Genomic DNA, 15,130 nt, shown 5'->3' with positions numbered 1-15,130 from the left:
ACTCAAATAATCAGTCAGTCAACTTATATTTAGCATTAGTAAATGTTTTGTAGATGATAAATGGGAGATGAAGGAATCTAATATCTTTGTGTAGGCCAAATTCTTCTATTTCACTGAAAAGGATCTTAGCAAGGATACTTAAAATAATTGCTTTAGGCTACAATATTCTTTACATTAGTACCATAATGATACAATATTTGATAAATTTAAGCCTTTTAAATATCTCATACTAAAATACAGTGTGCTCTTTGACTTATTTCATCATCTCGGATACTCATATTGTGCAATACATGGACTACAATTCATTTCATGTACTCCAAGAAACACAATATTTTTATACACAGCAGACAAATAATTTGCCAGTCTTAATGGTGACAAAACTTAGCCCATCATAAGGACAATGTGAACAGGAAATCTCAAAAAAATGCATGCTGTTTATATACTACAATCTGTCAGAAGGTCTTGAAGGAATATAACACACTATTGTGTAATATAAATAATGACACACTTGGGAATACCAAAGGTAATACGTAGATTTTTAAAATTATATATATTACTTTTAAGTAATTATTTTATGTGTATCTCCTTCCATTAAATGCATAGTTGTACTGACACATTTGAAATTATGTAAAAATATTATGAGTTATATTCATATATATATGAAGTCATGTGCAACATTTGGTCAGTTCTTGTAGCTAGATAAAAGACTAAAAGAAAATAGCAAATAAACAAATAAATACAGGTTGCAATTATAATGACTAGCAGTGTATTTATACCTATAGCCTCACAACACTCTCTGAACTACACTAGTAACATTCCGTTTGTCACCCAAGACTTAAGAAATTCAATTACTTCTTCCGCAGAGGCTTTGATTACTTCTAATCAAATCCTGAGATAACAGATATCCTTACCCAAAATCCAACCCTAACCCTAATCCTAACTAACCTAAGCATTATTACAGTTCATCAGTATGCCACTCCTGCACTCAGTCATGCCCCGATAAGACTTTCACTGGTGGATGGCCTGAGTGTAAGACCTGTCCTGTACATTCAATCACCACCTCCTATTGGAATCTTTCCACATGCATTTCTGAACAGATCAAAGGTATGGTCATATGTGCCAATAGCCATATCACCTACCAGCCATACAGATATTCACAACTATTCACTTTTTCATTAGATTACTCACTTCAAAATTAAATTATCCAAGTACATCTCCTAACCCATCCAAAATTCTCAATGTTCTTATACAATGATAAGCCAAAACATTATGACCACTGCCATCTGTGAGAATGAATGCCACCCAGTGATGTTGTAGGTGCAATTGGTAAGGAATGTATGTAAGTAGAACAGAGATTAACGTGGAATCATTCTCACGACAATACAGGGAGCAAATGGGAAACCCACTGATGTAAGTGACTTTCTCAGGTGACAGATTGTTATGATTCACAATTTGGAACAAGCATCTCAGAAGTGGCACAGCTGACTGGTCGTTCATGTGCTACAGTAATGTCCATCTAAAGAAACTGGTTGAAGGATGCTGAAACATGAGCAGATAACAAGATGTGGGGACATCCACACCTCATCACGGAAAGTAGACATCAGACTCTAAGTAGAAAAGGTAGTGAGTGATATGTGGTAGATCTGACAACAAAGTACAATGCTGGACTAGGCACAAATGTTTCACAGCACACAGTTCTGCACACTGGTGAATGTGGGGACTCCACATCAGTCAACCCCTCCACGTTCCAAAGTACTGAACGATACAATAAGTTACGACTGTAGTGGGCATGTGACTAGCAAGATTGGACTACAGATAAATAGAAACTTGTTGCCTGACCAGATGCATCATCATTACACCAGGTCAATGGTCATGAAGGTCTATGGTCATGTCAGGATATGCCATCATCCAGGCATCACACCATGGACGCAGGTTAGTGGTGACAGTGTTATGCTATGAGAAATATTCATCTGGTTTTCCAGTGGTCTGTGGTAGTAATCAAATGCACTATGGCACCTGTGGACTATGTGAACATTATTGCCGACCACCCGCAATCCCTTCTCAATGATGTATGCCGCAACAGCGATGGCACTGGACATCAGGGTAGCTGCATTACAAGGCCAGAATCATTCTACACTGGTTTGACATGTATGATAGTGAACTCACATTCATGCCATGGCCGTCATGAATCTGAGGGAACACATCTAGCATGCTATCAAATGCCAACTCTGTGATCACAAACTATCGGCCCATAATTTACAGAAATTGTGAACCTGTGAGAAGACATCTGGTGCCACATACCTACAGAAATCTATTGAGAATTCATCAAATCCATCCTACACGGAATTGTTGTTGTATTGTGATCCAAAGGCAGGCCAACATACTATTAAACAAGTGATTATACAGTTTTGGCTCATCTATGTACCTGTATCAAACAGAAAACTTCAACAATGGCTTCAAAACCCATAGTTTGGACTGAATCTCCCTCTCCTTCTTCTCCTCCTCCTCCTCCTCCTCCTCCTCCCCCTCCTCCCTCCAGAAAAGGATCAGATACTCTTAATTACCCTGATGGGAAGTGATCCTTTGTTCACACTATCTCCCATGGCTAAATCTTTGCTAATCATCATCCTTTGAACCTGTTTCCCTTTCTAGTCATTTTTCATAACCCTCTCCAGTTCCAACTTTCAATTCATCTCTCCTCCTCCTCCTCCCTCTCTCTCTCTCTCTCTCTCTCTCTCACACACACACACACACACACACACATACACACACACACACACACACACACACACACACACACACACACACACACACTTCTAATCAAATTTCAACTATTTTTAGAAATTTACATTCAATCCAAATGGTGAAAACTGATTATCAACTAGCCGCTTACCTCACTATCTGGGAAATTGACCATAACATCATTAATAAATATAAGTCCCCCAGCTTCCTCCACTAGTTGACAGAAATCATTTGTTACTACCAGTGCACTTAATGTTGAAAACAAACTGCTAAGTGTTTCTTTATCATCTGGGTATTCTGGAAAAATTAACATCAAAAGCCATTAGCCACTCATAGAGAGAGGGTTATAGGTACTAGGTAGCAATTGATATCGAAAAATATTAAGAATATCCTATTTTATCAATTAATACCATGACAGTGAACATCAAAGCTAACAAAATTTTAAGAAATATGTGTATCACATTCTTTGAATATAAATTCAGTCGGAAGATTGAATGAAGCAGGTACAGCTGATCTATTGATTTAGGGACAAGCAATAAAGTAGTTACCAATTTATTTTTAGCATATCATCTCATCAACTCGTTTTAGTGCAGTGTTATTTCTGTAGCAAATGTGGGATATCACAAACATGAAAGTATATTTATGTAAAATGTTCTATGATTTGTTGCAGAGGTTTAAGACACAAAAAAATACTTGTTTTTATTTTGGTTACTACAATGTGTGACACATAGAAAAACTAAGAACTTGTTTGAAATTAAATTCTGGGCCCAGCTGAAATCCCATATTTGCCAAACTGTGCATGTTTTCTCTGTAAGTTGTCTGTATTGTGTTCTATCTTTTAATGCTCGTATTATACTTATTCCATTGTATTAGAGCAATTCATTCGAAGCTGGAAAGCATGTATCATAGAAGCTCCGTTATTCAAATGTAAAACATGTGACAGTTGCAATGAAGATGTATCTGCAGCATTAGTAATTATGGAAATGCATCATGTGAGGGATTACAGACGAAACAACAGAATGCACAGAAAAAGCAAAGTCAATTTTATCTGTCCATCATTTTACATGCAAATTTTGTTTGTCCATCATCATTTATGTGCATTCCCAGAAGGCTACAAATGCCAAAAATGTGTGCAGTAAGTTGTTAGAGGCCTATGAAGATTCTGGACTCTCCAGGAGAACATGCTTACTAAGAATCATTTTAACAATAGTCAATATACTGGGCCACATGACAAACACAAACCAATGATGGTTGGTTTGGCAAATTCAAATATTCCTGCCACCGGAGACGACCTGAACAACATAACTGCAAGAAACAAAATGTAACATTTGCTGCAAATCACCACCTGTTAACACTGTTTTCAGGCAATGTTTTAATGTCATAGTGAGGAATCTTTTTCATAATGCAGCAGCTTTCATCAATGTAATATGCAAATCAGATTGACCATAAAATCTACTAGCTGAAACAAATTGGAACCATTTTCAAGTGATGCTACCACATAATGCTAATGGCAGAGACATTCTTGTTTTGATACAATGGAAATGTAATGATCTGGTGTGTGTGTGTGTGTGTGTGTGTGTGTGTGTGTGTGTGTGTGTGTGTATGAATTCCTAAGGGACCAAACTGCTGAGGTCATCGATCCCTGGACTTACACACTACTTAAACTAACTTAACACTAAGGACAACACTCACACCCATGCCCGAGGGAGGACTCGAACCTCTGGTGGGAGGGGCTGCACGATTAGTGACATGGAGCCTCTAACCGTGCGGCCACTTCGCGCGGTAATGATTTGGCCAAAGGTGTGACATACAAAGGGGTTGTCAATGACTATGTACCATGTTCAGAACGTAAGCAGACTATATCAAGCTAAGAGAATCACAAATTACTTCATTTGAATCTGTGTGAGCCGGGACATTGGACATGCAGTACAGAACCAGGATACTTTCTAACTCTTATCAATGATAACTTAAGAAATGGTTTTCCTAAACACAGTTATATACAAGAATCAGGAAACATAAATTATTTGAACTTCCAAGAAACTACAACTACACCTATACTCTGAAAATCACTGTGAAATGCAAAGCAGAGGCTACTACCTGATGCACCATTTTCTTAGAGCTTCATCCAATTCCATTCAAGTCTGAAGCATAGAATGAACAATAGTTTAAACATCTGTGTGCGCATTGCAATTACATTACCCTTGTCTTTGCAATCATTACGGGAGCAATATTCAGGATGGGATGCTGTAGTAAATTCCTAACTCTTGACTTAAAGCTGGTCCTTGAAACTTTGTAAATGGGCTTTCATGAAAGAGTTTTCATCTATCTACATGTCACTGCCAGTTTTGACCTTTCAGCAGGATTTGTATTGTATGCACTGAAAACTGAAACAATTTTGTAAATATGAAGTTAATTAAAAATGCAGTTTTACTCAGATGACCATTTCTCAATGCAGAACAAAATAGAGAATCTGAGCACTACAGCAGAAAAAATGTTGGAAGGGGCAATTCTTGTCACCACTTTTCCTTGGATTGTTACCAACATGCATTGTTATAAATCACTTATGAGAAAAAACATAACACTCCCCTCAACAGATCAGTTACAAAGACACTGCAAAAATACACTTCCTGAGGCAGCATGGTCAAAAAAGAACCCCAATCTTTGACACCTAAGAATACCTGGCAGTAAAGAGTAGGGCTGCAGCCACATTCCAAGGGGTAATGAGTACAAGTAGGGCATGGAGAGCAGCAAGTACATACTTGTTGAATATATGTGAAGAAAGCACAATACACTGCTTTGTTGAATCTGTTTACCAGAGTTTATCAATATCAAGGATAATAGTTCAAAAGAATAGAGTGAAGTCGCAGTCTTCAAATTATTTACAAAACCGGGCAGAAAATGTATAAGTTGTATAACAATGCCAATTTACAAGAACAGAATCATATATTTATTTCACTTGTTGAGAAAAATGAGGATAAAATAACAGAAACAGGGTTGGAGACGGTTGAATCAAAGATGATGATGATGATGATAGAACTATTTGAGTGCAAGACATCGAGGTATTTGGTGGCCATATCATAAATTAAAGACTCTTTAAACAAGTAACCTCTTATGGTAGTAGCACAAAACTATTCATTCTTAATGAATATTTTGGGCCACATCAATGAATTTTGCACTGAGAAGATCTCCCAAAATACTTGTTGTTGTTGTTGTTGTTGTTGTTGGGATGTTTAAGGGGGACTAAACAGCGAAGGTCATCAGTCCCCCATTCCAAAATCAGGCGAGCCGAAAATAGACGGAGCAGGTAAAAATCAAAGGGGGAGGAGACGTCCCCCCAGGCGCTAAAAGAACACAAATGCAGCAACAAACACTACAGACAAGAACAGGACAGAGGAACACCAGACAGAAAGAAACAGAAGAAAGGAAGATGGCCGGAGACTGGTTGACCGACCACGAGAACAAAAAAGGGAAAGAGTCAACCATCTCACGGCACACCAGAACAGCAACAGACACAAGGAAAAAAGACACAGAAAGGGAAAGGTGCAGGACCTCTCTAAATCGAACCATAAAACGGACTACCACGGATAAAATTTAAAACGTCATCAGCCATGGAGGCATCATCGGATAAAACCAAAGCCAAAGTGCCCGGGAGATTAAAAGATTGCCGGAGTGTGCGCAATCGAGGACACTCCAGCAAAATGTGGCCGACCGTCAGCCGGGACCCACACCGACACAGGGGGGGATCCTCCTGACGCAACAGATGGCCGTGCGTCAGGTACGTATGGCCGATGCGCAGCCGACACAGGACCACCGAGTCCCTGCGAGAAGCCCGCAGGGAGGAACGCCACACAGCGGTCGTCTCCTTGACAGCCCGCAGTTTATTCGGGGCTGTCATGCCACGCCACTCAGCAGCCCACATCCCAAGCACCTTACGGCGCAACACCAGCTGCTGGTCGCGAGCCGTAAGGCCGATCTCCAAAGCTGGGGCGTCTATCGCCCCTTTGGCCAGCCTGTCAACACGTTCGTTCCCCAGGATGCCAACGTGACCTGGCGTCCAAACAAAAACCACCGAACGACCAGAGTGGGTAATGGTGGAAACAGACTCCCGAATAGAGGACACCAGAGGAGAAGAGGGATAGCAGCGGTCGATGGCCTGGAGGCTGCTCAGGGAGTCACTGCAGATGACGATGGACGCACCTGAGCAAGAACGCATATGCTCAAGAGCGCGAAAGATGGCCACCAGCTCTGCAGTAAAAATACTGCAGCCAGCCGGCAAGGAGCGTTGCTCAACATGGGCAGAGTGAGCAAAGGCATAGGCAGTGAGACCATCAACCAGGGAACCATCAGTGTAGACAGGCTCACAGCCCAGAAATGATTCGAGGAGCGCAAGAAAACGGTGACGGAGGGCCACAGGCGGAACCGAGTCCTTAGGTCCCTGTGCCAAATCTAGACGGACAGACGGCCGGGACAAACACCAGGGAGGCGTAGGTGTACGGACCCGGAAGGGACGCAGAAGAGGGAATGACCCCAGTTCTGACAGCAAGGACTGGACACGGACAGCTACGGAAAGCCCAGACCTAGGTCGCCGTTCGGGCAGATGGAGGACCATGGCAGGGAAAAGCAGGCGACGATTGGGATGGCCTGGCGAGCAATGTACGTGGACAGCATAGTCGGCGAGCAGACGATGGCGGCGAATCCGCAGCGGGGGAACCCCGGCCTCCACCAGTAGACTATCCACGGGACTAGTGCGAAAAGCGCCAGTTGCAAGCCGAACCCTACAGTGGTGTATGGGGTCTAACAACTTCAACACTGAGGGTGACGCAGACCCATAGGCCAGGCTCCCAGAATCAAGCCGGGACTGCACAAGAGCTCTGTACAATCGCAGCAGCGTGCAGCTGACATGTGGCTAAGGCAGCGGAGGGCGTTGAGGTGCCGCCAGCATTTTTGCTTCAGCTGAGTAACATGAGGAACCCATGTGAGCCGGGCATTAAACACAAGTCCCAAGAAGCGGTAAGTGTCCACCACTGCAAGCTGGTGGCCGTCGAGGTAAAGTGCAGGATGAGGGTGGACCGTCCGACGCCTGCAGAAGTGCATAACTCGAGTCTTGGCAGCAGAGAACTGAAAACCATGAGTCAGAGCCCATGATGCTGCCTTGCGAACGGCGACTTGCAGCCTGCGTTCGGCGACTCCCGTAGTCGTGGAGCTAAATGAGATGCAGAAGTCGTCGGCATACAAAGAAGGAGACACCGACGACCCCACTGCTGCAGCCAGACCATTAATGGCCACTAAAAATAAGGAGACGCTCAACACCGAGCCCTGCGGGACCCCATTTTCCTGTATATGAGAGGAACTAGAGGTGGCACCGACTTGCACCCGGAAAGAGCGGCGCAATAAAAAGCTTTGAAGAAAAGCCGGGAGCCGACCACGAAGATCCCCCCCCCTGGCAACGTGGCGAGGATGTGATGCCTCCATGTGGTGTCATACGCCTTCCGCAGATCGAAAAATACAGCAACGAGATGCTGACGTCGGGCAAAGGCCGTACGGACAGCAGATTCCAGCCGCACCAAATTGTCCACTGCAGACCGGCCCCGACGGAAGCCACCCTGGGATGGAGCGAGGAGACCGCGCGACTCAAGGACCCAACACAAACGCCGCCCCACCATACGTTCGAGCAATTTGCACAAAACGTTGGTGAGGGTAATGGGACGATAGCTGTCCACCGCCAGTGGGTCCGCACCGGGCTTCAAGATGGGGACAATAACACCCTCTCGCCATTGCGACGGGAACACGCCTTCGCTCCAAATGCGATTAAATATCGCGAGAATGTGTCTCTGGCAGTCCCTGGAGAGATGCTTCAGCATCTGCGCGTGGATGCAGTCTGGTCCTGGTGCTGTATCAGGGCAATCGGCGAGGGCAGCGAGGAATTCCCTCTTGCTGAAAGGAGCATTGTATTTTTCAGAATGACGCGAGTGGAATGAGAACGGCGTCCGCTCGGCTCGCTCCTTTAGAGAGCGAAAGGCGGGGGAATAGGATGCAGTCGCAGAGCTCTGAGCAAAGTGCGCGGCTAGCCGTTCAGCAATGGCGGCAGCGTCCGTGCAGACAGCGCCGTCCAAGTAGAGCCCAGGGACACCCATAGGGGTCTGGGAGCCATAAATCCGCCGGATCCGGGACCACACGAGCGAGGAGGAGACACGGGAGCCCAGGGAGGAGATGTACCTCTCCCAGCACTCCTGCTTACGCCGTGCAATAAGACGACGGGCGAAGGCACGGAGCCTCTTAAAGGCGATGAGGGTCTCCAGAGACGGGTGCCGCCTATGACGCTGGAGAGCCCGCCTACGGTCGCGAATAGCCTCAGCAATCTCCGGTGACCACCAGGGGACAGCCTTCCTCCGAGGGAGTCCAGAAGAGCGGGGGATGGCAGCCTCGGCCGCTGAAATGATGGACGTGGTTAAAACACGGACCACCTCGTCAATGTCACCCTGTGGGGGAGACTCAATGGCTGCAGCAGAAGTAAAAGCCGGCCAATCTGCCCTGTGGAGAGCCCAGCGGGGCAGGCGCCCAGAAGAACGACACTGGGGTAGTGACAAATAGATGGGAAAATGGTCACTACCGCACAGGTCAGGATGCACCCTCCAGTGGAGGGATGGGACAAGTCCGGGGCTGCAAAGAGAGAGATCGATGGCCGAGAACGAGCCATGGGCAACACTGAAATGCGTGGGAGCACCGGTGTTCAAGAGGCTAAGGTCGAGCTGAGCCAACAAATGCTCCACGGCCCGACCGCGGTCATCAGAGACAATCCCACCCCAGAGGGGGTTGTGGGCATTGAAATCGCCCAAAAGCAGCAATGGCGGCGGGAGTTGAGCCAGCAGCGTTGCCAAGACATGTCGGGGGAGCTTCTCATCCGGAGGAATGTAAACAGAGCAAATAGTAATAGCCGGCGAGAGCTCAACCCTGGCAGCAACTGCCTCTAAAGGCGTCTGAAGGGGTACTGGCGAGCTACAGACAGAGTGGTGAACAAAGAGGCAAACCCCACCTGACGCTCGTTGACAGGCAGCACGGTTCTTATAGTATCCCCGATAACCGCGAAGGGCGGGGGTCCGCAGTGCAGAAAACCAAGTTTCCTGCAGAGCAAGGCAGAGAACGGGGGAATCACTCAGAAGCATCCGGAGCTCAGGCAGGTGGCGGAAATAACCGCCGCAGTTCCATTGGAGAATGGAAGCAGGAACAGACTGAGAGGGCATGAATGCGACTAAGAGGCAGACAGCGCTTCAGAGCCAACCACCGCCACCGGGGGAGAGTCAGCTGAGTCCATAGGAGAGGCCCCCAAGGGTTCCGTGAGGGCGAGATCCGCGGCAGAGGCGAGGATCTCCACCTCATCCCCGGAGCCCGGATTATGTACAGCAGGCGGTGCTGAAACCGCCGGAACGTCCTTCTTCTTGGACACATGCCGTTCCTTCTTCTCACGTCGGCCCTTAGGGTGAGAGGGCTGGGAGAGCTTCTCGGAAGGAGCGTCGGAGGCTGACGACGACGCAGAAGCCCTACGACCAGCAGGTGGTGGAACCTTCAGCCACTGGCTGACATCTGGCTGGGAAGGAGAAGAAACGGAGGAAGGGAGAGTCCCGAGGGACCCCTTCCGCGAGAGAGGAACCGGCGGAGGCAACGCCGGCGGAGAAGGAGGGGGAGGAATCGAACCTCCCGGTTGTGGAGCAGATGTCACTCCCGAAGTAAGCGTGGGGGGAGCGACAGAAGAGGGTTTGCCCCCAACTGCTAGGGGGGCAACAGAGGAAGGCTTGCCCCCAGGCACGAGGGGGGCAGACAGAGATACATGGCCCCGAGGGCCCACTGAAGGCGGCACAGATGAAGCGACAACCGTCGCTCGCGTGGGCGACAATAACGTGGCTGCAGCATAAGATGTTCGAATGGAGGCAGGATACAACCTTTCATATTTCTGTTTAGCCTCTCGATAAGTAAGCCGGTCCAGGGTCTTAAATTCCATTATCTTCCGCTCCTTATGAAGAACGGGGCAATCCGGCGAGCATGGAGAGTGGTGCTCCCCACAATTGACACATTCCAGATGTGGAAAGGGTCCTTCCGGATGCCATGAAGGGTACAGGGTGCACCCATCTGCAGGTGGTCGCTCATGTCGGCACCAATGATGTGTGTCGCTATGGATCGGAGGAAATCCTCTCTGGCTTCCGGCGGCTATCTGATTTGGTGAAGACTGCCAGTCTCGCTAGCGGGATGAAAGCAGAGCTTACCATCTGCAGCATCGTCGACAGGACTGACTGCGGACCTTTGGTACAGAGCCGAGTGGAGGGTCTGAATCAGAGGCTGAGACGGTTCTGCGACCGTGTGGGCTGCAGATTCCTCGACTTGCGCCATAGGGTGGTGGGGTTTCGGGTTCCGCTGGATAGGTCAGGAGTCCACTACACGCAACAAGCGGCTACACGGGTAGCAGGGGTTGTGTGGCGTGGGCTGGGCGGTTTTTTAGGTTAGATGGCCTTGGGCAAGTACAGAAAGGGCAACAGCCTCAACGGGTGCGGGGCAAAGTCAGGACATGCGGGGACCAAGCAGCAATCGGTATTGTAATTGTCAACTGTCGAAGCTGCGTTGGTAAAGTACCGGAACTTCAAGCGCTGATAGAAAGCACCGAAGCTGAAATCGTTATAGGTACGGAAAGCTGGCTTAAGCCAGAGATAAATTCTGCCGAAATTTTTACAAAGGTACAGACGGTGTTTAGAAAGGATAGATTGCATGCAACCGGTGGTGGAGTGTTCATCGCTGTTAGTAGTAGTTTATCCTGTAGTGAAGTAGAAGTGGATAGTTCCTGTGAATTATTATGGGTGGAGGTTACACTAAACAACCGAACTAGGTTAATAATTGGCTCCTTTTACCGACCTCCCGACTCAGCAGCATTAGTGGCAGAACAACTGAGAGAAAATTTGGAATACATTTCACATAAATTTTCTCAGCATGTTATAGTCTTGGGTGGAGATTTCAATTTACCAGATATAGACTGGGACACTCAGATGTTTAGGACGGGTGGTAGGGACAGAGCATCGAGTGACATTATACTGAGTGCACTATCCGAAAATTACCTCGAGCAATTAAACAGAGAACCGACTCGTGGAGATAACATATTGGACCTACTGATAACAAACAGACCCGAACTTTTCGACTCTGTATGTACAGAACAGGGAATCAGTGATCATAAGGCCGTTGCAGCATCCCTGAATATGGAAGTTAATAGGAATATAAAAAAAGGGAGGAAGGTTTATCTGTTTAGCAAGAGTAATAGAAGGCAGATTTCAGACTACCTAACAGATCAAAACGAAAATTTCTGTTCCGACACTGACAATGTTGAGTGTTTATGGAAAAAGTTCAAGGCAATCGTAAAATGCGTTTTAGACAGGTACGTGCCGAGTAAAACTGTGAGGGACGGGAAAAACCCACCGTGGTACAACAACAAAGTTAGGAAACTACTGCGAAAGCAAAGAGAGCTCCACTCCAAGTTTAAACGCAGCCAAAACCTCTCAGACAAACAGAAGCTAAACGATGTCAAAGTTAGCGTAAGGAGGGCTATGCGTGAAGCGTTCATTGAATTCGAAAGTAAAATTCTATGTACCGACTTGACAGAAAATCCTAGGAAGTTCTGGTCTTACGTTAAATCAGTAAGTGGCTCGAAACAGCATATCCAGACACAACGGGATGATGATGGCATTGAAACAGAGGATGACACGCGTAAAGCTGAAATACTAAACACCTTTTTCCAAAGCTGTTTCACAGAGGAAGACCGCACTGCAGTTCCTTCTCTAAATCCTCGCACAAACGAAAAAATGGCTGACATCGAAATAAGTGTCCAAGGAATAGAAAAGCAACTGGAATCACTCAATAGAGGAAAGTCCACTGGACCTGACGGGATACCAATTCGATTCTACACAGAGTACGCGAAAGAACTTGCCCCCCTTCTAACAGCCGTGTACCGCAAGTCTCTAGAGGAACGGAGGGTTCCAAATGATTGGAAAAGAGCAGAGATAGTCCCAGTCTTCAAGAAGGGTCGTCGAGCAGATGCGCAAAACTATAGACCTATATCTCTTACGTCGATCTCTTGTAGAATTTTAGAACATGTTTTTTGCTCGCGTATCATGTCATTTCTGGAAACCCAGAATCTACTATGTAGGAATCAACATGGATTCCGGAAACAGCGATCGTGTGAGACCCAACTCGCCTTATTTGTTCATGAGACCCAGAAAATATTAGATACAGGCTCCCAGGTAGATGCTATTTTTCTTGACTTCCGGAAGGCGTTCGATACAGTTCCGCACTGTCGCCTGATAAACAAAGTAAGAGCCTACGGAATATCAGACCAGCTGTGTGGCTGGATTGAAGAGTTTTTAGCAAACAGAACACAGCATGTTGTTATCAATGGAGAGACGTCTACAGACGTTAAAGTAACCTCTGGCGTGCCACAGGGGAGTGTGATGGGACCATTGCTTTTCACAATATATATAAATGACTTAGTAGATAGTGTCGGAAGTTCCATGCGGCTTTTCGCGGATGATGCTGTAGTATACAGAGAAGTTGCTGCATTAGAAAATTGTAGCGAAATACAGGAAGATCTGCAGCGGATAGGCACTTGGTGCAGGGAGTGGCAACTGACCCTTAACATAGACAAATGTAATGTATTGCGAATACATAGAAAGAAGGATCCCTTATTGTATGATTATATGATAGCGGAACAAACACTGGTAGCAGTTACTTCTGTAAAATATCTGGGAGTATGCGTACGGAACGATTTGAAGTGGAATGATCATATAAAACTAATTGTTGGTAAGGCGGGTACCAGGTTGAGATTCATTGGGAGAGTGCTTAGAAAATGTAGTCCATCAACAAAGGAGGTGGCTTACAAAACACTCGTTCGACCTATACTTGAGTATTGCTCATCAGTGTGGGATCCGTACCAGGTCGGGTTGACGGAGGAGATAGAGAAGATCCAAAGAAGAGCGGCGCGTTTCGTCACTGGGTTATTTGGTAATCGTGATAGCGTTACGGAGATGTTTAATAAACTCAAGTGGCAGACTCTGCAAGAGAGGCGCTCTGCATCGCGGTGTAGCTTGCTCGCCAGGTTTCGAGAGGGTGCGTTTCTGGATGAGGTATCGAATATATTGCTTCCCCCTACTTATACTTCCCGAGGAGATCACGAATGTAAAATTAGAGATATTAGAGCGCGCACGGAGGCTTTCAGACAGTCGTTCTTCCCGCGAACCATACGCGACTGGAACAGGAAAGGGAGGTAATGACAGTGGCACGTAAAGTGCCCTCCGCCACACACCGTTGGGTGGCTTGCGGAGTATCGATGTAGATGTAGATGTAGATGTAGGCGCACATGGAGAATCAGGATGAGAGGGGCGTCCGCAATCTCGACATGTAGCGCGGGATGGGCAACGGGAGGACATATGCCCAAACTTCCAGCACTGGAAGCACCGCATCGGGGGAGGCACGTATGGCTTGACGTCGCAACGGTAAACCATCACCTTGACCTTCTCGGGCAAGACATCACCCTCGAAGGCCAAGATAAAGGCACCGGTGGCCACCCTGTTTGTCTTGGGTCCGCGATGGACACGACGGACAAAATGCACACCACGTCGTTCCAAGTCGGCTCTCAGCTCGTCATCGGATTGCAACAAGAGGTCATGATGGTAAATAATCCCCTGGACCATATTTAAGCTACTGTGGGGAGTGACGGTAACAGGGACGTCACCCAGCTTATCACACAAGAGCAACGCTCGTGACTGGGCTGGGGAGGACGTCTTGAGGAGGATGGACCCATTCCTCATTTTTGACAACCCCGCCACTTCCCCAAACTTATCCTCCAGGTGTTCCACAAAAAACATAGGCTTCGTCGGAAGAAAGGAGTCACCATCAGTCCTGCTGCAGACAAGGTATTGCGGTACGTAAGGCTCCCGCTTGGCACTAGATCGGCGTCCCTCCCATGGCGCAGCCAACGAGGGGAACGTCTGAGGGTCATATTGCGCAGCATCGAAGTCGACTCTACCTCGCTTAGAGACGCTGGTGGCCGTGCGACCACCAGCTTGGTGTGATTTATTGCGCTTCATTGCGCCACATCCGCCCAGATGCCACCTACTCCGAACGAGGGCTCTCCCCAAGGGCGCCACCCAGCCAAAGCAACAGGTACCTGGCCGATATCCCGTTGCCCGGAGTCCCCGTGCCCCAGACTAGATGGGCACATACTCCTTGGCATGCATGGGGAGGAAACAGCTATGGCATCTGTAGTGCGATCCCTGCGTGGTCAGGGGGCTACCACCAAGAGGGTACATGACGACCCCACCACAACGGACTGGCTACCGTGCTGGATTTTAGGTGTTGA

At 47.0% G+C, this 15,130-nt stretch overlaps 1 protein-coding gene across 1 annotated transcript in view; it reads right to left on the bottom strand.

The window, feature by feature from the left end:
* The window catches only part of LOC124795169 (armadillo repeat-containing protein 6 homolog), a 101,646-nt gene that overhangs the window by 32,663 nt on the left and 53,853 nt on the right, over positions 1-15,130 (bottom strand). The window contains exon 3 of the mRNA XM_047259063.1: positions 2,894-3,039. Coding sequence (XP_047115019.1) covers positions 2,894-3,039 — 146 coding nt within the window. The remainder of the gene's footprint in view (positions 1-2,893; positions 3,040-15,130) is intronic.

The sequence above is a fragment of the Schistocerca piceifrons genome, chromosome 4 (assembly GCF_021461385.2).
Source record: "Schistocerca piceifrons isolate TAMUIC-IGC-003096 chromosome 4, iqSchPice1.1, whole genome shotgun sequence".
NCBI lineage: Eukaryota > Metazoa > Arthropoda > Insecta > Orthoptera > Acrididae > Schistocerca > Schistocerca piceifrons.
The sequence above is the reverse complement of the archived record's forward strand: the minus strand, read 5'-3'. Positions and strand labels throughout refer to the sequence as shown.